The sequence below is a fragment of the Pristiophorus japonicus genome, chromosome 3 (genome assembly GCF_044704955.1).
Source record: "Pristiophorus japonicus isolate sPriJap1 chromosome 3, sPriJap1.hap1, whole genome shotgun sequence".
Lineage (NCBI taxonomy): Eukaryota > Metazoa > Chordata > Chondrichthyes > Pristiophoridae > Pristiophorus > Pristiophorus japonicus.
The window spans coordinates 197,490,423-197,513,921 of NC_091979.1; the positions used below are offsets into that span (position 1 = coordinate 197,490,423).

The window sequence follows — 23,499 nt, forward strand, 5'->3', positions numbered from 1 at the left end:
TGTAACACCACTTTTTAAAAAAGGAGGGAGAGAAAACGGGTAATTATAGACCAGTTAGCCTGATATCAGTAGTGGGGAAAATATTGGAATCAATCATTAAGGATGAAATAGCAGCACATTTGGAAAGCAGTGATAGGATCGGTCCAAGTCAGCATGGATTTATGAAGGGAAAATCATGCTTGACAAATCTTCTGGAATTTTTTGAGGATGTAACTAGTAGAGTGGACAGGGGAGAACCAGTGGATGTGGTGTATTTGGACTTTCAAAAGGCTTTTGACGAGGTCCCACACAAGAGATTAGTGTGCAAAATCAAAGCACATGGTATCGGGGGTAATGTACTGACGTGGATAGAGAACTGGTTGGCAGACAGGAAACAGAGAGTCGGGATTAACAGATCCTTTTCAGAATGGCAGGCAATGACTAGTGGAGTGGCGCAGGGTTCGGTGCTGGGACCCCAGCTCTTTACAATATATATTAATGATTTGGATGATGGAATTGAGTGTAATATCTCTAAGTTTGCAGATGACACTAAACTGGGTAGCGGTGTGAGCTGTGAGGAGGACGCTAAGAGGCTGCAGGATGATTTGTACAGGTTAGGCGAGTGGGCAAATACATGGCAGATGCAGTATAATGTGGATAAATGTGAGGTTATCCACTTTGGGGGCAAAAACACGAAGGCAGAATATTATCTGAATGGCAGCAGATTAGGAAAAGGGGAGGTGCAGCAAGACCTGGGTGTCATGATTCATCAGTCATTGAAGGTTGGCATGCAGGTACAGCAGGCGGTGAAGAAGGCAAATGGTATGTTGGCCTTCATAGCAAGGGGATTTGAGTATAGGAGCAGGGAAGTCTTATTGCAGTTGTACAGGGCCTTGGTGAGGCCCCACCTGGCATATTGTGTTTAGTTTTGGTCTCCTAATCTGAGGAAGGAGGTTCTTGCTATTGAGGGAGTGCAGCGAAGGTTCACCAGACTGATTCCTGGGATGGCAGGACTGACATATGAGGAGAGACTGGATCGACTGAGCCTGTATTCACTGGAGTTTAGAAGGATGAGAGAGGATCTCATAGAAACATTTAAAATTCTGATGGGACTGAACAGGTTAGATGCAGGAAGAATGTTCCTGATGTTGGAGGAATCCAGAACCAGGGGACATAGCCTTAGGATAAGGGGTAAGCCATTTAAGACTGTGATGAGGAGAAACTTCTTCACTCAGAGAGTTGTTAACCTGTGGAATTCCCTGCCGCAGAGAGTTGATGATGTCAGTTCATTGGATATATTCAAGAGGGAATTAGATATGGCCCTTGCGGCTAAAGGAATCAAGGGGTATGGAGAGAAAGCAGGAACGGGGTACTGAAGGAATGTTCAGCCATCATCTTATTGAATGGTGGTGCAGGCTCGAAGGGCCGGATGGCCTACTCCTGCACCTATTTTCTATTACAACAGTTACTACACTTCAAAAAAGTACTTTATTGGCTGTAAAGTGCTGAGGTCATGATAGGCGTTATAGAAATGCAAGTTCTTTCTTTCACTCGCGCTCTCCCCTCCTAGTTTTCTGTTCCATTTTGCACTAACAGATGAATTTGTCTACACTTGACATGCTTGACTGTCTTAAATGTCAAAAAGTGTCTTAGGCTGCAGTGAGCTGACTCTGTAACAACACCTTGAGACAGACTGGGCAGTGCTAAGTTTATGCTAAATTAGATCCTTGGCCAAGGCTGCTTCTCAACGGATGGCAGAATTGCCTAACTGGTGCAATCGCAACACTGTGACCTGTAGGGAGACATTAAATGATCGCTTGCGGTGGATGTTATTCCCGCTCCAGACACTGAACGTTTGTACGCATTGGTGTGCTGAGATCTTTCATGCGACACCCTGCATCGCACGTCTTGTTATCCTCTTCATAATACATCTTTAAAAAAAGCTTAAAAAAAATTGCTCCTTTGTTCTGTTAAAATTTGCACTGGGCTAGTTTATTTTGTGGGGTGGGGACAAGGGGTTGAACCTCAAGATTGATGGAACAGCACTGCTCTATCTACTGAGCAGTAAAGGGGTTGCATCACAAATCCTTGGCCTTTTCTAGTTTTCTTTTCCTTGCAGTCACACTTCTTTTAGAAATATATATACAGTATAAAAATGTAAAGTGTTATTAATACAGTGCAAAGGCATCAAACAAGGTGACCAGTTTCACAACAATTATTCTTCCCCCCACCCCCCCCAAAAAAAACAGCGCTTTACACCCACTTTGCTCTGGGTGCTGTTTTACAGCAATAATTGGTTTTATGATTCGATCCCTCACATACTTTTTTGTCGAATGATAAATACAAAACTAACATTCCTTCCAGCCTCACCACCTTTGGGGCATGGGCTAAGTCAGCTCAATTTGACTGACAGAACAGTCTGGCTGGATCACAACACCGTTTAGAGAGGAAAAAATATATGCAGATACATAATGCAAACCAACAAGACTTTTAAAATTCAAGCTCAGATTTTTTTTTTAAAAAAAGGCGATTAATTCAACTGCCGGTAAGCGAAGCAGTTTAGGCGCTCGGTATCCAGAACTCTCTGGATAAAAGGGGTCTTCAGCCCCAACATGGGCCGACCACTCTGAGTCACTTACCAACAGTGTGCGGTGTGGTTTTGTATTGTTGCTGAGCTGTAATCTGGCATATCCTACAAATGGCTTGGTGAGAAGAGGATAGCATAGCCATCCGTGTCGCCCCACGAATGTGCGCCTTTAATAATATGGACCTGAAGGTGCCATGAAGGCAAGGCCATGGTTGCAGACTCGAGCTCCCACTCTGCTCAATGGGATGACCGTGACAATACTGCGCTCAGGAGCAACAAGAAGAAAAAAAGAATGAAGGGAAGGGGTGGAAGGGGAAGACACTAAACTAAAATGTTTGCTTATGATTTTTCCTGGTCACGCTAGACAATTGTTTTGTACCAATAAGTTAGTTCGTATATAAAAATGTTCATGTGAAAAATTCCAATTGTCCAAACCAGGTTCCAGGCTGTCTTGAGTTTGGAACAAGAAAGATTTGACCAGGTTGGATCCTGCGATCCGATGCATGATCCCCTGGCGCATGGGCGTGCAGCTGCCGGAACTGCATCCATGCAGTTTTTGTTTTTTTTCCCGTGTAGGAGAGAAATCATTAGAAAAGATAGCAGAGTCGCCCAGCTCATGCTGATAGTCTTTTGGGGCAAGTCTCTTGATCATTCGCATGAATGACAGTGGCGTGCTAGTCGGATTTATGACAGTACAGGTCCTTGAGTGCCTTGAGCTCTTCAATGAGCGTCTTGTTTTGATTTTCCAGCACAGCAACCCGGTTTTCCAAACACTTCACGTACTCTTTCTTTTTACGACGACACTCCCGTGCTGCTTCCCTGAAAGTGGGAAGGGAAGAATTAAAATAAGTAGACAATGCCACCTCTGACAAATATCTTCCTCTCCTAAATTTTCCTCTTTCCTCCACTCCCCCCGACGCCATCACTTTAAAGCAGGGTCTCAAACTAGCATACTCCTCTAGCCCTACAACCCTCTGCACTCCACCAATTCTGGTCTCTTGCTTCACCCCACCTTTGACGGCTGTGCCTTCAGCTGTCCAGGCCTGAAGCTCTGGATTTCCTCCCTAAACCCCTACTCCTTTTACACGCTTCTTAAAACCTACATTTTTGACCAAGCTTTTGGTTACCTGTCCTAATATCTCCTTATGTGGCTTGGTGTTAAATTTTGTTTGATAGTGCTCCTGTAAAGCCCCATGTACAGTAGACACCTCAAGTTGCTGGAGAAATACCACCAACGATGTCTCTGCAAGATCCTACAAATCCCCTGGGAGGACAAACACACCAACATTAGCGTCCTTGTCCAGGCTAACATCCCTAGCATCGAAGCACTGACCGCACGTGATCAGCTCCGCTTTGGAAGTCTCGTGTCTGGCATAGTTCGCATGCCAGTCACGAGACTTCCAAAGCAAGCGCTCTACTCAGAACTCCTTCACGGCAAATGAGCCAAAGGCGGGCAGCGGAAACGTTACAAGGACACCCTCAAAGCCTCCTTGATAAAATGCAACATCCCCACTCAGACCCAGGCCAAAGACCGTCGTAAGTGGAGGAAGCGCACCCGGGAGGGCGCTGAGCACCTCGAGTCTCGTTGCCGAGAACGTGCGGAAATCAAGCGCAGGCAGCGGAAAGAACTTGCGGCAAACCAGTCCCACCCACCCCTTCCCTCAACGACTATCTGTCCCATCTGTGACAGAGTCTGTGGCTCTCGTATTGGACTGTTCAGCCACCTAAGAACTCATGTTAAGAGTGGAAGCAAGTCTTCCTCGATTCCGAGGGACTGCTTATGATGATGATGAAAGCTCCTTGGGACGTTTAACCACATTAAAAACGCTATATAAATGCAAGTTATTGTTGGTGCCTAACCATCAGGTAGCCATTATGCATCTCTGTGTAAGGCTGTCAACTAGTTAGTTATAGTTATAGATAGTTGAGTCTGAACCTGGTCCCCACCCCCTGCCCACAAATGCGCATACTCTAGCCAGAGGTCACTGGATAACACTCAGGAGTGGGGATGCTGCTTTACTCTTTCTCTTCCTGAGGTTCACTGAAATCAACAAACGCTGTAGGGACCTCAGCAAACTCTGTAGGGACCAGGATTCAAGCCCAGGTTGGTGTGTATGGTTGAATACACCACACCACACGGTGCATTTATGCACTGAATCATTGGCCCCAAGTTTCCCCAACCCCTTTTTCCAGCGCACGTACCTGTGCGGGGGCCGACTTTCTACTCCAAAAATGGCACCAAAAATGAAGCTGCTGATTCTCTCTGCTCTGTGGACCATCCTAGGGTCTGGCGCGGCGTGGCAATCACAGTAGGGGGGGGGGGGGGGGCGGAGTTACAGACCTGCACCGAAAACAGTGCCGGCAGCTATGCGCATGCGCAGTGGAGTCCGGGCCACCAGATCAGCATACAGCTCATTTGCGGCGGAATTCTAAGATTGCTACTACAAAATAGACCAACATATTTATTTTTATTTATATTGTCCAACAAGAATGAATTGACCCACTGCTTAAGTTAGATTTTGCAGTGCCTCATGCTAGTGTCATACAGTAGAGACAAAAGAAAGCCATAAATGCTGGAGCACCATCACCACAGCCGTTCAAGAAGGCCCACCACCACCTTCTCAGGGTAACCAGCCCGGAGGGTTCTCCTGCTGCTTGTTATGAGCCTCCCGCCCTTAGCCCTGGCCGAAGGGCTTGCCGGTGCGTGCTGCAGTCAGCGAGGTAGGACTTTTTATTTTTTAGTAATTGATTTATTTTTCATTTATTATTGATGATGGTTTTATGCTTCTTTAATGTTGTTGTGAAGGTGTTTAGTGCTTTGCAAAATCCTCTTGCTTCCCTTCCTGCCCCCATCTCTGGCTACCTGCGCTGATTTCTTAATTCACAGCAAGGTTTTTCTGAGCGGACACAAGTGGCCACATACGCTGGGCTAAGTTACTTTGGAGTAACTTTTAGCTGGCTAAACTTGTTTAAATGGCTAAAACAGGCGTAAGTGGCTGGCAATGCCGCCTTCTGAAAAATAAACAAAACTAAAAAAAAACCTAACTAACTCACTTACACTGGAGCAAATTAAATGGGGAGAATTGCGATTTTCAAGTTACTCCAAAAAAATCTAGTTGCTCCAAAAAAAACGGAGCAACTCCTGGGGAAACTTGGGCCCATTGGGAGTACTCCGAGTTTCACTTTCATTGAGGAAAAAGAATTGGGAAAATGTTTAACGATGATAACTTCAAAGTGGTATCAAGTAAGGCGGCCTGTGGTCTGTCAAATATTGGCATCACCAGATATATCGATGACGCAAAACTAGGGGGGTTGGCAGTGAGGATGATGGAGGACATCGGTAGGAATGGGCAGATGGGAGGCAAATGCAATTTAATGCAGAGAAGTGGCAATGCGTTTGAGGAAAAGTAAGGAATGGAGAATAAACACAATGGGAAGATGTTGAAAGTTGTGGAGTGACAGACAGATATGTTCAAATATATAGTTCCTTGAAAATGTGAGTACAAATAGATAAAGGCATTAAATGGTGAACAGCATTTTGAGTTTTATAAATAGGGGCACAGGGTACAAGAGTAAAGAGGTTGTGATCAATTTAAGACAACTGTCAGGACAGAGCTAGAGTACTCTGCATTTTGGGCATCCTATTACATAAAGGGCATTAAAACCACACATCAGGATGGGAATATTGGGCTTGAATTTGTGCTTGGAGATGTACCTCTGGAATACACCTCTGACCCAAAAAAAATTTGAACCAACCTGCTGGCTCCTGGGCTTCGGGTCCTAGGCCTGTAGGCGTATGCCAGCATAAAAGCCCACGCATCTTAGGGTTCGCAAGCATCCCTGGGATCATGTGGGCCAGGTCCTCAAATCAGAAAGGAGGATTGCTCATATGTTCATGGGGATTCCATTTACGAACAGAATCCCCATTCGCATATGAGGAATCCCCAAATAATTAAGTAATTTCCACAACTCTTAATAAAAATAAATGCTCCCATTTTCACATTTAATTAAAAGTCCCTTTAATGAAGCATTCACAGTAAAAATTAAATTTTTTGAAAAATCATTAAGTATTTTAATCCGGGCCAAAATTTACAGAAACTAATTTTAAATGTTTGTGGACCATTTTTTATTTTTAAATGATCTTTTATATTAACCCTCATGCTGGTGAAATGAGGCCTGCTTTTACTAGGCGAAAGGGCTTCGTGGGCATTTGCTGGGCAGTAGTTGGGCAAATAGCTCAACTCTGCGCCAGTGAAAGTGATTTTTCTTTCGGTTCAAAGGATCTGTCAAGACGATCCTTGACAGATCGCAAGTTCAGGGTTTTCGTGCATGTGGAAACCTGGAACTTGCAGGGCTTACAAGGGTGTAAGCTCTGCATAATCCGGGCCTATATTTATGAGATTCTGGTACTATTTCCACTGTAGCAGATGAGATTTTAAAATTATGAATCACTTTGATAGGGATAATTGGGGGAAAACTATTTCCTCTGGTTAAGGGGTCAGCGACAAGGAGTCTTCAATTTAAAACTAAGAGAATGAGAAGAGAGGTCAGGGCAATTTTTTTTATACAGCATTGTTATATGGAAGTAGTTGAGTCAGATATCATTAAAATGGACCCCTGCTATGCCGTAAGCTTCTATTGTCCTACGTGCAAGCAAGAGTTGACCATGGCGGACATCACAGTCAAGCCTGATCCTGTTCGCATCTGATGTTCACACTCTACAATTGTCGGTCCGGTTCACGGTCTAGTGACGAGTACTGGGAACTCTAGCTGATTTGTTCTCCCTCTATCACAGGGTTGTTGAGATTAATTGTTCCAATTGTTACCTCAGCTGAGATTAGTTTCGTGAGCACAGATCCAGAATTTTTTAAAAAAAAGACTGAATTGAAATGTTTTATTATTCCATGGGTTTTGAAACCATGGATACTGTATAACAAATAAAAGATGGAGAAAATATAAGATGTTTAGATTGTTCAGAAACACACGGCTATCCGAGTATACATCTCCAGAATCTTTTGTTATCTTGGACTCCCCAAGATTGACAGTGAAATTTCTTGACATAGATGTGATCAGTGACACAAACCAGTAGCTTCATCGCCCCAGTATTGTGTCTCGAAAAATTCCGCCGCAAACGTGCTGTATGACTCCTGGTGCTGATCTGGTGTCCTGGGCTCCTCCAGCTCGTGCTCCTGTTCCCCCGGCAAGCTCCCCTCGGCACACACCGCACACACTCAGAGACGCCGAGCAGCACACGCGCCCACATTGCAGTGGCCGCTAACTGGACGGGAGGGACAGCACAGGATGCGGGCAATGGGAGCGCGATAGGCTGTGACCTAGGGTGGCCACTGCCCCGGATTCCTTCACTTTGACTGTGTGCCCATGGTTTGTCCCCGCATCGCCATCTGCTGCACGCACGTGCACTTGGAAGCTGGGACTTGCACCAGGTGGCACCTTTACCCACTAACCCCTTCAGAAGAGCACAGTCATGATTTTCTTGAAACCAACTTGGATGATCTTTCCATGACGGGATAGCCATCGGTTTCCAAGATTGGAGGAAAAGAAAAGTACCTGTTTTTCATGAGGCGGATTTCTCGTTTGCGAGTGGTTTCTTCAGCATTCTGTGGCTGGTTCTGCAGGACTGGGGATGACGCCATCACCATTCCCTGGCCGGCAGTGGAGTTGGGAGTGGTACGGATCTGATAGGTTTGGACATCTCCAGTGGCACCTGAGTGAAAATCACCATAAGAGAGTACATCAGACAAACAAATAAATGTCAACTCTGTCAATGTCCTAATGTATCAGTACTATAGGGAACTAGCCAGCACATCTTGACCTCTAATTACTTAAGGAACTATCTTGATTCACATCAGAATACTGCAGATATTAACTTCTAATATACAAAAAAAAAATTCTGCAAATGCTGGAATCTGAAATAAACATAGAAAATATAATTTTCCAAGGATACTTGAAGTCTCAAGTTTAAGTTACCAGAAAATAGTAATCTTGCATGTAAAAACAGTATTGTATAGCGTTTCAATTATATTTACTGATACCATGCATACAGCGTAGGATAGGTGCAGATTTTTTGTTTTGAACATTGTCGCAATTTTACATATTGAACATAATTTTAAAATTCACGACAAAGCTGAAAATATGTATGCCAGAGTGAAGGGATGAGTTTAGCTCCTGCATAGAGAGAGCTTGGTCTTAGTTCACAGTGAAGTCTGTAATAGACTTGCTTGGGTGGTGTAAATTGAGTGTTATACTTGAGGGAAGAGCTGTAACCTTGATCTGAGCTCCAGAATGTCCTATTATCTGAGTGATGTGCTAACTCTTGTGTGGTGCCCAGTATTAATCCACTGCTTTCAGGTCAAGGCCTCTCTCTTATGTTGCCAATTATACAGGCTGGATAAATTCCCTGTTTAATTCTCATCATCTTTGTTGTTATGAGTTAACTGACCTCAGCCATGGCCTGAATGTTCCTGGGCTACCGGATTTAAAAAAAACCCGGCTATGGACATCCCTGCCAGAGACTGCATGTTGCCTCCAATTCCCTCACTCACTCCAAGCCCACCTCTTCCATGAGATCCATCTACTTTTTCAATCCCCTCGCCATTCAACTGCTGACCTCTCAATAATCCCTCACATCCTTTCCCCATACTTGCAAACATTGTAAATGGCTCGCTTTACTGGGGCACCACTCTTAAAATTACCATCACACAGATCCCCCCACAAAAAGCCTACCCTCAACCATCACTCTTTCAAATTACCGTCTCAACTCTAATATCCCTTTCCTCTCCAAGATCATTGAATGTGACTTTGCTTACCAACTACATACACATTCGTCCCCGAATCATTTCAGTCAGCTCGAAGAAAAAAAATCACAAAGCCGGAGGGCCATTGCACCTAAGCCTTCATGATCCATGGTTGCTTCCAATATGTATTTAACGGATCCATTTGTAAAAGGGATGCAAATGTTGAGTTGAAAGTGTCAAAATGCTGGGATCGCGGATGATACTTTCTATCACCACTATCTGGCTCCACCAAGCATTATTCAAAAATGCACTAGTAACACCTAATGACAGAATCTGTAACTGCATTAACCCTCTCTCACTTTAAATTGCTTTAAAAAAATCTCATCGTCAACAAAGAAAATGAAACATTTTGAACATTCAGTTGTGCCATAATGGAAAAGGTAGCAGCCTGTCTGCAAAGGTCTTAACCTAGAGGGCTTTCTATTCAAGCAGATCTTGAACTGCTGCATGTAACAGAGAGGGAAAAAAATAAACAGGCTGAGGGGAGCCCTTACCTTCTGCTCTTGAGAATGCCATGTCACTGGTGCTCCAAACCGACAGCACATGGGGAAGTGTTTGGAGCACTGACCACTCCACTCTCAGCAACAGGTGGCACAGTGCCAAGCAATTCATGACGTTTCTCATTGATTTACGACATCCGATTCAAAAAATACCTAACAAAATGAGTGTTGTGATCTAGAATGCACTGCCTGAAAGGGTGTTGAAAGCTTTCAAAAGGGAATTGGATATATACTTGACGGGGAAAAATTTACAGGGTTATGGGGAAAGAGCAGGGAAAATGGGACTAATTGGATAGCTCTTTCAAGGAGCTGACACAGACACGATGGACTGAATGGCTTACTTCTGTGCTGTATGATTCTATGAATCCACGGTACATTATTTAACTCCCCTCCCTTCTTTGTCAAATTGGTTCGAAATTTAGCAAATACAAAACAGGATGTATAACAGAGATAAAGGTCTGCAGTCACACAATAAAACCAACATTTGAAACAACCTTGGTGAAACACTGCATTGATAGGCTGTGCCACAGAATCATAGAACATAGACACGAGACTCGCAATATCTCGAGTTGTAAAGTTAGAAAGGACGTCAGGTTTTTTTTTGAGAAGTCCCTGAGAAAACACCTCACCTTGTACGACCACTTGGCTGCCCGGGACAAAGATCTGCTGTCCATCGGGACTCTGGGCGTACTGTACAATGGTTGCTCCACCCTGGGTCGTTGATGCGTTACTCATAGTTAGCGTCTGGAGTCCTTGCACCCCATCCGTGCCATTGTTGGCCAGTTGGATTGCACCTCCCTGTGTGATAGCAACTGGCAACAGCAAACAATGAGGTCAATGGAAAGTTGCAATCAAACAATGACTTAAATTCAGAAAGACTCAGTGAAGCCTCTTTGTTACAATGGAGACTTTTAAAAGTAGTCCTAATTTGGGCTGGGCAGGGAGTGTAATTTAATTTGAGCTTTCTTCCCTAATATTAGTAAATCTGCAATTGGGAGCAGGCAATGCTGCTATAAATATATAATCTGAATATTTCTGCAGCCTTTTAATCAACAACAACTTCAGTCTGCAACAAGAACTACTTATATTTATATAGCGCCTTTAACTTAGTAAAATGTACCAAGGTGTTTCAAAGGAGCATTATCAAACATCTGACACCGAGCCACATAGGAGGTAATAGCACAGGTGATCCAAAGCTTGGAGATAGATTTTAAAGAATGTCTTAAAGGAGGAGAAAGGTAAAAAGGAGCAGAAGTTTAGGGAGGGAATTCCAAAGCTTAGGGCCTTGGCAGCTGAAGGCACGGCTGCCAATGGTGGAGCGATGAAAATAGGGGATGCTCAAGGGACCAGAATTGGAACATCTTTTTCTAATAATATTCTGGGCTGTAATACTCAAAATACTCAAAAACTGACCAGCAGCTGTTCCTAGGAGGGTTTTTTTGAAGCCCTAGTTCCAATTATAGGCTCTACAAGTCTTTGCACATTGGCTTTCTAGACAGACAGGTTTCATTTATTTTTGAAGGGTTGCATCTATCAGGGTGGCATTCAAATAAACAAGCTGAGGGGGGGGACCTGACCTTCATTTCTCAATCATGCCCTGTTCCTGGAGCTTCAAACTGACAGCATTTGTGAAGTGTTCTGAACACTGGACTGCTCCACTCTCAACAGGAATGGACACACATTCATTATTGTTTTATCTCCCTTCCCAGGCACAATGTGGTAAATCAGTGTGGCTGAAGCAGACTGACTGAAGAGAAGTGGCTTGGTTTGACTCAAGAATTGACAGTGACACCCTCTAGGCATTTGTGCCAATCCTTTTAAGAGAATTTAATAGGATGAGCGGGAGTTCGAGCGGGTAGTCGGAGGAGGCCGATAAAAGGCCCTAGAGGCATTGAGGAGGCAGCGGGAGTTTGAGCGGGCAGTCGGAGGAGGCCTATAAAAGGCCCGAGAGGCGTCGAGGAGGCAGCGGGAGTTCGAGCGGGCAGTCGGAGGAAGCCTATAAGAGGCGTCGAGGTGGCCAGCTGGTACATGTGCAGGGGCAGAAGGTAAACAAAGTAGTAGAAAGAAATCGAAGGGTGACGTCACAGCCAAGCTGGTAAGTGATTGGCTGGTGGATTGGTGAGTATTTAATCTTTTTTTCTGATTTTTATTTCCTTATCAGTAGGTAACCTTTGACATTGTTGCCAAATTAAGTTAATCTAAGGGTTATGTCATGGCAGGAGAGCCCAGACACGTGTCATGCTCCTCCTGTGCTATGTGGGAATTCAGGCAGGAAGTATATCTTGCTGCAGCTCCTGACAGACTGCACTGTGGCACTGGAGCATCCGCGATGTCGAGGATGTCGTGAATAGCACGTGTAGTGAGTTGGTCACACAGCAGGCAAGGGTTACTCAGGCAGATAGGGAATGGGTAACCAGCAGGAAGAGCAGTGGAAGGAAGGTAATGCAGGGGTCCCCTGCGGTCATTCCCCTCCAAAACAGATACGCCGTTTTGGGTACTGTTGGGGGGGGATGACTCATCAGGGGAAGGCAGCAGCAGCCAAGTTCATGGCACCGTGTGTGGCTCTGCTGCACAGGAGGGCAGGAAGAAGAGTGAGAGAGCGACAGTGGTAGGGGATTTAATTGTAAGGGGAATAGATAGACGTTTCTGCAGCCGCAATCGAGACTCCAGGATGGTATGTTGCCTCCCTGGTGCAAGGGTCAAGGATGTCTCGGAGCAGCTGCAGGACATTTTGGAGGGGAGGGTGAACAGCCAGTTGTCGTGGTGCATATAGGTACCAACGATATAGGTAAAAAACGGGCTGAGGTCCCACAAGCTGAATTTAGGGAGCTAGGAGCTAAATTAAAAAGCAGGACCTCAAAAGATAGTAATCTCAGGATTGCTACCAGTGCCACGTGCTAGTCGGAGTAGGAATTGCAGGATAGCTAAGATGAATACGTGGCTTGAGGAGGGGTCCAGGAGGAGGGATTCAAATTCCTGGGACATTGGAACCGGTTCTGGGGGTGGTGGGACCAGTACAAACCGGACGGTCTGCACCTGGGCAGGACCGGAACCAATGTCCTTAAGGGGAGTGTTTGCTAGCGCTGTTGGGGAGGGGTTAAACTAATATGGCAGGGGGATGGGAACCTATGCAGGAACAGAGGGAAGTAAAAGAGGGCAGAAGCAAAAGACAAAGAAGAAAAGTAAAATGGAGGGCAGAGAAACCCAAGGCAAAAATCAAAAAGGGCCACAATACAGCAAAAGTCTAAAAGGACAAAGTGTGTTAAAAAGACAAGCCTGAAGGCTCTATGCCTCAATGCGAGGCATATTCGTAATAAGGTGGACGAATTAACTGCGCAGGCAGCTATTAACGAATATAATATAATTGGGATTACGGAAACATGGCTCCAGGGTGACCAAGGCTGGGAACTCAACATCCAGGGGTATTCAACATTCAGGAAGGATAGACAAAAAGGAAAAGGAGGTGGGGTAGCGTTGCTGGTTCAAGAAGAAATTAATGCAATAGTAAGGAAGGACATTAGCTTGGATGATGTGGACTCTGTATGGGTAGAGCTGTGGAATACCAAAGGGCAGAAAATGCTAGTGGGAGTTGTGTACAGGCCACCAAATAGTAGTAGAGAGGTTGGGGACAGCATCAAACAAGAAATTAGGGATGCGTGCAATAAAGGCACAGCAATTATCATGGGCGACTTTAATCGACATATAGATTGGGCTAACCAAACCAGTAGCAGTACGCTGGAGGAGGATTTCCTGGAGTGTATTAGGGATGGTTTTCCAGACCAATATGTTGAGGAACCAACTAGAGGGCTGGCCATCCTAGACTGGGTGATGTGTAACGAGAAAGGATTAATTAGCAATCTTGTTGTGCAAGGCCCCTTTGGGAAGAGTGACCATAGGCAGAATTCTTTATTAAGATGGAGAGTGACACAGTTAATTCAGAGACTAGGGTCCTGAACTTAAGGAAAGGAAACTTCGATGGTATGAGACGTGAATTGGCTAGAATAGACTGGCGAATGATACTAAAAGGGTTGCCGGTGGATTGGCAATGGTAAACCTTTAAAGATCACATGGATGAACTTCAACAATTGTACATTCCTGTCTGGAGTAAAAATAAAACGGGGAAGGTGGCTCAACCGTGGCTAACAAGGGAAATTAGGGATAGTGTTAAATCCAAGGAAGAAGCATATAAGTTGGCCAGAAAAAACAGCAAACCTGAGGACTGGGAGAAATTTAGAATTCAACAGAGGAGGACAAAGGGTTTAATTAGGAGGTGGAAAATAGAGTACGAGAGAACGCTTGCTGGGAACATAAAAACGGACTGCAAAAGCTTCTACAGATATGTGAAGAGAAAAAGATTAGTGAAGACAAACGTAGGTCCCTCGCAGTCAAAATCAGGTGAATTTATAATGGGGAACAAAGAAATGGCAGACCAATTGAACAAATACTTTGGTTCCGTCTTCACGAAGGAAGACACAAATAACCTTCCGGAAATGCTAGGGGACCGAGGGTCTAGCAAGGAGGAACTGAAGGAAATCCTTATTAGTCAGGAAATTATGCTAGGGAAATTGATGGGATTCAGGGTCTGATAGTTTGCATCTCAGAGTACTTAAGGAAATAGCCCTAAAATAGTGGATGCATTGGTGATCATTTTCCAACAGTCTATTGATTCTGGATCAGTTCCTATGGACTGGAGGGTAGCTAATGTAACACCACTTTTTCAAAAAGGAGGGAGAGAGAAAACAGGGAATTATGGACTGGTTAGCCTGACATCAGTTGTGGGGAAAATGTTGGAATCAATTATTAAAGATGAAATAGCGCATTTGGAAAGCAGTGACAGGATCGGACCAAGTCAGCATGGATTTATGAAAGGGAAATCATGCTTGACAAATCTTCTAGAATTTTCTGAGGATGTAACTAGTAGAGTGGACAAGGGAGAACCAGTGGATGTGGTGTATTTGGACTTTCAAAAGGCTTTTGACAAGGTCCCACACAAGAGATTGGTGTGCAAAATTAAAGCACATGGTATTGGAGGTAATGTACTGACGTGGATAGAGAACTGGTTGGTCGACAGGAAGCAGAGAGTTGGGATAAATGGGTCATTTTCAGAATGGCAGGCAGTGACTAGTGGGGTGCCTCAGGGCTCAGTGCTGGGACCCCAGCTCTTTACAATATACATTAATGATTTAGATGAAGGAATTGAGAGTTTTCAGATGACACTAAGCTGGGTGGCGGTGTGAGCTGTGAGGAGGATGCTAAGAGGCTGCAGCGTGACTTGGACAATTGCATGGCAGTTGCAGTATAATGTGGATAAATGTGAGGTCATCCACTTTGGTGGCAAAAACATGAAGGCAGAATATCTGAATGGCAGCAGATTAGGAAAAGGGGAGGTGCAATGCAACCTGGCTGTCATGGTACATCAGTCATTGAAGGTTGGCATGCAGGCGGTGAAGGCGGCAAATGGCATGTTGGCCTTCATAGCTAAGGGATTGGAGTATCAGACCAGGGAGGTCTTGCTGCAGCTGTACAGGGCCTTGGTGAGGCCTCACCTGGAATATTGTGTTCAGTTTTGGTCTCCTAATCTGAGGAATGACGTTCTTGCTATTGAGGGAGTGCAGCGAAGGTTCCCCAGACTGATTCCCGGGATGGCAGGATTGACAAATGAGGAGACTGGATCGAATGTATTCGCTGGAGTTCAGAAGAATGAGAGGGGATCTCCTAGAAACATAAAAAATTCTGCCGGGACTGGACAGGTTAGATGCAGGAAGAATGTTCCCGATGTTGGGGGAGCCCAGAACCAGGGGTCACAGTCTAAGGATAAGGGGTAAGCCATTTAGGACCGAGATGAGGTGAAACTTCTTCACTCAGAGAATTGTGAACCTGTGGAATTCTCTACCACAGAAAGTTGTTGAGGCCAGTTCGTTAGATATATTCAAGAGGGAGTTGGATATGGCACTTATAGCTAAAGGGATCAAGGGGTATGGAGAGAAAGCAGGAAAGGGGTACTGAGGTGAATGATCTTATTAAATGGTGGTGCAGGCTCGAAGGGCCGAATGGTCTATTCCTGCACCTATTTTCTATGAATCAATTTGGACCATCCACACAATTTGGAGACTTCAGCTGGGATGGTTCTGCCTGGTGCAGACAAGATTAAGAGGGAATTTCACAGACGTGTGATAATGAAGGGTTTTGATAAGAGTAAATAAGGAGAAACTGTTTCCAGTGGCAGGAGGGTCAGTAACCAGAGGACACAGATTTAAAACAATTAGCAAAAGAACCAGATACTGAGAATTATTTTTACACTGAGTTATGATGATCTGGAATGTACTGCCTGAAAGGGTGCTGGAAGCAGATTCAACTGTAATTTTCAAAAGGAAATTGGATAAATACTTGAAAAGGGAAAAAATGCAGGGCTATGGGGAAAGAGCAGGAGTGGGACTAATTGGATAGCTCTTTCAAAGAGCTGGCACAGGCACAATGGGCTGAATGGCTTCTTTATAAGCTGTTTGATTCTATTCTATAGCGGTCATACTGCAGTGGCCATGAAAATTCACAACCACCGATGGATTGGGACAATATTATCACATGATTATCCACTCTTGTTAATGCAATACAATTACAAAGCAAATGTACTTAGCTTCCTCTGACTAAACCTAATTTAGCTACTGGATAAGCTGGCACATTTATCTCTTTCCAAACTTACTGGTTTCTTCCAATTTTTGGGGAGAGGGAGAGAGTGATATAGTGACTGAAAATCTCACCACTAAGAAGAGAAGCTCCTGCCTATATGGCTTCATTCAAAAAGATAAACCTAATGTGGTATTGTAAATATCTTTGCACTGCTGTGCAAAAGATTAATCTGAAGCAGAAACCACACTGGAGCGCTGTAGATAGATTACTTTATAATTACTAAGGCAAAGATTAAGGACTGCAAAGGTTTAGAAAGCAATGCTCAGTTAACGCTATGTATTTATATGGTACATTATCAGGTCTCTCAGAAACACCCCACAGCGCTTCACATACAACAAATTGCTGTTTAGAAATGCAGTTGTTGCATACCAACATACGAAAAATTATGGTCAGGAAAAAACTCACTGGTTCATCAAGCCGATCCCATATCGTTGTGAGGCATTCCTCACATTTAGGTCGCCAAACGTGGCAGCCATTTTGTACATAGCAGGGTCCCAGAAACAGCACCAAAATGAATCTAAACAAGTTAAATCTTTTTTGGTGGTCATTGTTGAGAGAATATTGACTCACATGCCAGGGGAACTGCCTGCTCTTCTTCGAATAGTGCTGTGGCATATTTGACAACCACCTGAGCTACCAGACAGGGTCTCAGTTCAATGTCTCATACGAAAGATTGTACCTCAGGCAATGCAGTACTCTAATGAAGTGTCAGACTAGATCATGCGCTCAAATTCTAGAATAATCTCAACCAACTATGTGCCCAGACATTGGCTGCCTCAAATGTTAACATTTTTCCAAGGGAACTAAACTGCAGAGTGGAACCATTCCTTTTAGTCTTTTTTCAGGGGTGGGGGGGGGGGTTCTCTTCTCTACTGTGTCCATTGTCTGCACCTTTGAACAACCCAAGAGCACTTACTCAGCTTGCTCAAGTTGAGAGGGTGATTATTTCTCCTGGTTAATACTGTGGATAAATCTAGAAGAACGAGCTATGATCGACCGAATGTCCTTTTCTCATGTTCTAAATCATATTAATTGAGGGCTTGTAGTTCCTGTGTAAACTTTGTCGTAACTGCATCAGTTTCAGTATTAAAATAGGGCGACGTTGACACAGGAACTGGGAGTTGACAGTGACATAATTTACCTCGAGATCTAAATAAGCGACTAAAAATAATTCTTCAAGCAGATAAGAAACAGCTATAGGAATTAAATGGAGGGTGAACTACTTAGAAGAGCGACACCACCGCTGGGTTTAATTCTCATTTAATGCGTAATTGTTACTTGAAACGCGAATAATGGCACTGATAAATAGCTGACCCACAGGCAATGCTTCTTTTAAGTTGCGCTGACGTGCGGCTCCCTGATCCGCCCACGCAGCCGGCTTTTCAATGAGCGTTATTTTGAATGGGCTGTCCCCAAAAAATTAACGGGAACATTGCTAAGCAGCACTCAAAAAAAATGCACAAAAGGATCAAAGTAGAAGTTCTTCAACGTGTGAATATGAGTATTGAGATCAAATGCCTAACAATGCTGTCTATTAGTCATTTTTTAAATTTTACTAATCAGAAATGCAATTAGCCATTTCTGTATTCCCAATTCCCAAATTAGCGACAGGTAAAGAAAAGACTTGCATTTATATAGCACCTTTCGTGACCATCGGACGTCTCAAAGTGCTTTACAGCCAATGAAGTGCTTTTGGAGTGGTGTAGTCACTGTTGTAATGTGGGAAAATCGGCAGATAAATTTGCACACAGCAAGCTCCCACAAACGGCAATGAGATAATGACCAAAGAATCTGTTTTTGTTATGTAGCTGATGTATTGGACAACACAGATCTAACCTAACTCTCTCTATGGATTTTATATGGTCTCCTGTCCTCTCATCCCTATCTAGTTCAAATAACCTATCCAAATGAGTCCATTCCCTTTATCATTTCGAAAACTTCAATCAAATTCTAAAAGAATAGAATTAAAAAGAGAGGTTTTGTCAAACTTGTAAAGAACCTTGGTTGGATCACACTTGGAGCACTGTGCACAATTCTGGTCTCCAGGTTACAAATAGGATATTGCGTCAGTGGAGGGTACAGAGATTTGCACGGATGATACCAAATCAGAAAGGTTATAACCATCGGGAAAGGCTGAACAGGCTGGGGCTTTTCTCTGGAAAGGAGGGCTGCCCTGAAAGAGTTCTTTAAGATTATGAAGGGGTTTGACGGGGCAGACGTAGAGAAACTATTTCCATTTATGGGGGAGTCCAAAACTATGAGGTAATAAATACAATAATTAGTTCAGGAGAAACTTCTTTACCCAAGAGTGGTTAGAATATGGAATTTGCTATCACATGGAGTAGTTGAGATGAATAGCATAGAAGCACTTAAGGGGAAGCTAGATATGTACTTGAGGGAGAAAGGAAAAGGTTATTCAGACAGGGTTAGATGAAGTAGAGTGGGAGGCCTGTGTGGAGCATAAACACCGACACAGACCAGTTGGGCCAAATAGCCTGTTCCTGTGCTTTAATTTCTATGTTAAAAAGACTTAAAGGAAAGAAAGGCTTGCATTTATATCGCTCCTTTCACAACCTCACGACATCCCAAAGCGCTTTACAGCCAATTAAGTACTTTAAGTATAGTCACTTTGTAATTTGGATATTTTCCCCCCATACAACTGTAAAGGAAAGTTCCCAGCCCCGATTAATTGCAGTGAAATTGTAGTATTTCTGTAAGGGAAGGATATAGGACATGTACATACTGTACTGCCCGGTGCTGGTCTGATAGATGGGAGTTGGCATCGTCATTGTAGTAACTGTCGGGACAGACTCTTCTTCAGATTTCTCCTCATCGATTCTTGGCACACCAGGGGTGTCAGAAGAGAGTTCGTTCAGGATTTTCCTTAAAAGGGAATGCAACAAGACTTGATTAGGGACTCGAAAGGAAATCACTCAATAAATACTCATGCTAAGCTACAAATATAGTCAAAGCAGTGAAGTATCTCATGCTGAACTGAACATTTAACCATGTATATAAACCTTAACAGAAACCAACATTTCAGAACAAAAAATACTCAGACAGCTGCTGGACAAAATGGTATTCCAGAAATACTTTTTGATGGCAGTAAATGGCTCGAAAGTCAATTCTGTTCTGGCCGAGTATCACTAGATTTCAGTCCATTCATCACCATGCTCGCTGACCAACATTGGCTCCCGATCCTCTAACACCTCAAATTTAGAATTCTCACCCTTGTGGTCAAATCCCTCCGTGGCCCCGCCTCTCCCTATCTCTGTAACCGTTTCCAGTTCTACCTTCCTGTGAGATCTCTGCGTTCCTCTAATTCTGGCCTCTTGCGCATCCTTGATTTGCTTTGCTCCACCACTGGCGGCTGTGCCTTCAGCTGCCTAGGCCCTAAGCTCTGGAATTCCCTCCCTGTAAAGCCAACCAAGCTTTTGTTCACCTGTCCAAATATCTCCTTGTATGGCACGTTGTCAAATTTAGTCTGATAACTCTCTTGTGAAGCGTCTTAAGACGTTAAAGGTGCTATACAAATGCAAGTTATTGTTATTGAGTACATTATAAATCAGCTGATCAGAGGTTTGGAATGAGGGGACTCAAATCTTCAATCTCAGCCAGGGCATCACAAATGTGAATGGGGAAATAATTTCAAAGAAAACACAAAAATCTTTTTGCACACTTCTTAGTGATTGGTTACGAAGAAGGACAGAAAGAGGCTTCAGAGCTGGTTACCTGCTTAACCTCCCCGACAGGGAATAGTATTTTATACAAAAGGGGGCGGGGGGAGAAAACCACATTTTTTGTATAAAATTGAATATTTAGACATACATCTGACCAGAACAGTACATACTGACATGTGTTCCATTAAAGGTGATTCCTCAACCTACCCTAATCTTTTATAGATTATTTGAAAGCTTTTATTGTATAACTACAGGTGTATCTGTGGCTAGCCTTCCTCTCACAAACACCACCAAATATTAACTGGTTATTCATCTCATTTGCTGTTGGTGGGATCTTGCTGTGTGAAAATTGTTTGCCACTTTTACCAATATAACAATAGTGACTGTACTTCATTGGCTGTGGAGTGCTTTACATTGTCCTAAGGATGTGGCAACTCGCTATATAAATGCAACTTCATGCTTTCTACAGATGATAAATGATTTAGCTTACATAGAAAATTGTATTTTACATTACTAAAGTGTACTGCAGCCAGAGAAAATGATTTGCCGTTTTCCAACAATGGTAAGTCATTAGGAGACGAACAATGTTATATTCTAACACCTTTTGCCAAACTGTGTGAACAATAGATTATGTCAATTTCAGACAAAGCTCTTCTCCATATACCTTAGTTAGTAATTAAAACTGCACATCACATTTCCAAGCTGAATTTGCAATTGATACAGAAATAGATGCATCTGACTGGCTAGGAGCCAGGTCTACCTCGAGTAACATTAAATTTAAAGCAGGGCTGAGAGGCAAGAGGGAGTACTTTTTGTTTCCAATCAGCCCTTTCAAGATCCATATCTCTAACCTGCACCAGCCCGACAACCCTCTTGAGAACTCAGTGTTCCTTCAATTCTAGCTTCTTGCGCATCCCGATTTCCTTCGCTCCACCATTGATAGCTGTGCCTTCAGCTGCCTAGACCCTAAGTTCTGAAATTCCCTTCCTAAACATCTCCACCTCGCTCTCCTCTAAGGCAGGCCGTAAATTGTACCTCTCATGTGGCTGTGCCAAATTTTGTTTGATTACACTCCTGTGAAGTGCTGTGGGATGTTTTACTACGTTAAAGGCGCTATAAAAATGCAAGTTGTTGTTGTATTATATGTTCATACAGTCACTCGTAATTTCTTCGACTCATTTTTCACTGTTGTTGTTGATGTGGAGATCCTCAAGTAGGCTCTTGCTCCAAGTCTGACCATTCGAGTGATATCAGCTGCAGTGGGCGGTTCCCATGCAAACAGTGGAAGCAATGACTACAAAGCGGGCCAAAAGCCACACTGGAACCAGCTAACTTGTAAACCATGCCAGAGTGGGAAGACAACTCTGGAGCAGATCTCGAGGCTTGTTTGGAGCCAAACTCCTTTCCCCACGGCTGTTATGAAGGGCAGAAAACGCTAGTGGGAGTTGTGCACAGACCACCAAACAGTAGTAGAGGTTGGGGACAGCATCAAACAAGAAATAAGGGATGTGTGCAATAAAGGTACAGCAGTTATCATGGGTGACTTTAATCTACATATTGATTGGGCTAACCAAACTGGTAGCAATGCAGTGGAGGAGGATTTCCTGGAGTGTATTTGGGATGGTTTTCTAGACCAAAATGTCGAGGAACCAACTAGAGAGCTGGCCATCCTAGACTGGATGATGTATAATGAGAAGGGACTAATTAGCAATCTTGTTGTGTGAGGCCCCTTGGGGAAGAGTGACCATAATATGGTAGAATTCTTTATAAAGATGGAGAGCGACACAGTTAATTCGGAAACTAGTGTCCTGAAAGGTAACTTTGACAGTATGAGACGTGAATTGGCTAGAATAGACTGGCAAAGGACACTTAAAGGGTTGACGGTGGATAAGCAATGGCAAACATTTAAAGATCACATGGATGAACTTCAGCAACTGTACATCCCTGTCTGGAGTAAAAATAAAACGGGCAAGGTGGCTCAACCGTGGCTAACAAGGGAAATTAATGATAGTGTTAAAGCCAAGGAAGAGTCATATAATTTGGCTAGAAAAAGCAACAAACCTGAGGACTGGGAGAAATTTAGAATTCAACAGAGGAAGACTAAGGGTTTAATTAAGAGGGGGAAAATAGAGTACGAGAGGAAGCTTGCAGGGAACATAAAAACTGACTGTAAAAGCTTCTATAAATATGTGAAGAGAAAAAGATTAGTGAAGACAAACGTAGATCCCTTGCAGTCGGATTCAGGTGAATTTATAATGGGGAACAAAGAAATGGCAGACCAACTGAACAAATACTTCGGCTCTGACCTCACGAAGGAAGACACAAATAACCTTCCGAATGTACTAAGGGACAGTAGGTATAGTGAGAAGGAGGAACTAAAGGATATCCTTATTAGGCGGGAAATTGTGTTGGGGAAATTGATGGGATTGAAGGCCGATAAATCCCTGGGGCCTGATAGTCTGCATCCCAGAGTACTTAAGGAAGTGGCCCTAGAAATAGTGGATGCATTGGTGATCATTTTCCAACAGTCTATCGACTCTGGATCAGTTCCTATGGACTGGAGGGAAGTTAATGTAACACCACTGTTAAAAAAAAAAAGGAGGGAGAGAAAATGGTTAGCCTGACATCAGTAGTGGGGAAAATTTTGGAATCAATCATTAAGGATGAAATAGCAGCGCATTTGGAAAGCAGTGACAGGATTGGACCAAGTCAGCATGGATTTATGAAAGGGAAATCATGCTTGACAAATCTTCTGGAATTTTTTGAGGATTTAACTAGCAGAGTGAACAAGGGAGAACCAGTGGATGTGGTATATTTGGACTTTCAAAAGGCTTTTGACAAGGTCCCGCACAAGAGATTGGTGTGTAAAATCAAAGCGCATGGTATTGGGGATAATGTACTGACGTGGATAGAGAACTGGTTGGCAGACAGGAAGCAGAGAGACGGGATAAACGGGTCCTTTTCAGAATGGCAGGCAGTGACTAGTGGAGTGCCGCAGAGCTCAGTGCTGGGACCTCAGCTCTTTACAATATACATTAACGATTTAGATCAAGGAATTGAGTGTAATACCTCCCAAGTTTGCGGATGACACTAAACTGGGTGGCTGTGTCAGCTGTGGAGGACGCTAAGAGGCTGCAGGGTGACTTGGACAGGTTAGGTGAGTGGGCAAATGCATGGCAGATGCAGTATAATGTGGATAAATGTGAGGTTATCCATTTTGGGGGCAAAAACACAAAGGCAGAATATTATCT

The 23,499-nt window shown here is 43.7% G+C and overlaps 1 protein-coding gene across 3 annotated transcripts in view; it reads right to left on the reverse strand.

Annotated features, from left to right (window-relative positions):
• Positions 1–1,888: 1,888 nt before the first annotated feature.
• creb1b (cAMP responsive element binding protein 1b) overlaps positions 1,889–23,499 on the reverse strand; it is a 106,270-nt gene continuing 84,659 nt past the window's right edge. For 2 of the 3 annotated variants that reach the window (XM_070876194.1, XM_070876193.1), the window contains exons 5-8: positions 19,312–19,451; positions 10,511–10,693; positions 8,135–8,291; positions 1,890–3,385 (exon numbers count right to left, since the gene is read on the reverse strand). In XM_070876194.1, coding sequence (XP_070732295.1) covers positions 3,241–3,385; positions 8,135–8,291; positions 10,511–10,693; positions 19,312–19,451 — 625 coding nt within the window. In that variant the 3' untranslated portion in view covers positions 1,890–3,240. Of the gene's footprint in view, positions 3,386–8,134; positions 8,292–10,510; positions 10,694–19,311; positions 19,452–23,499 lie in introns of all 3 variants that reach the window. The other variant, XM_070876195.1, reaches the window with a different exon arrangement.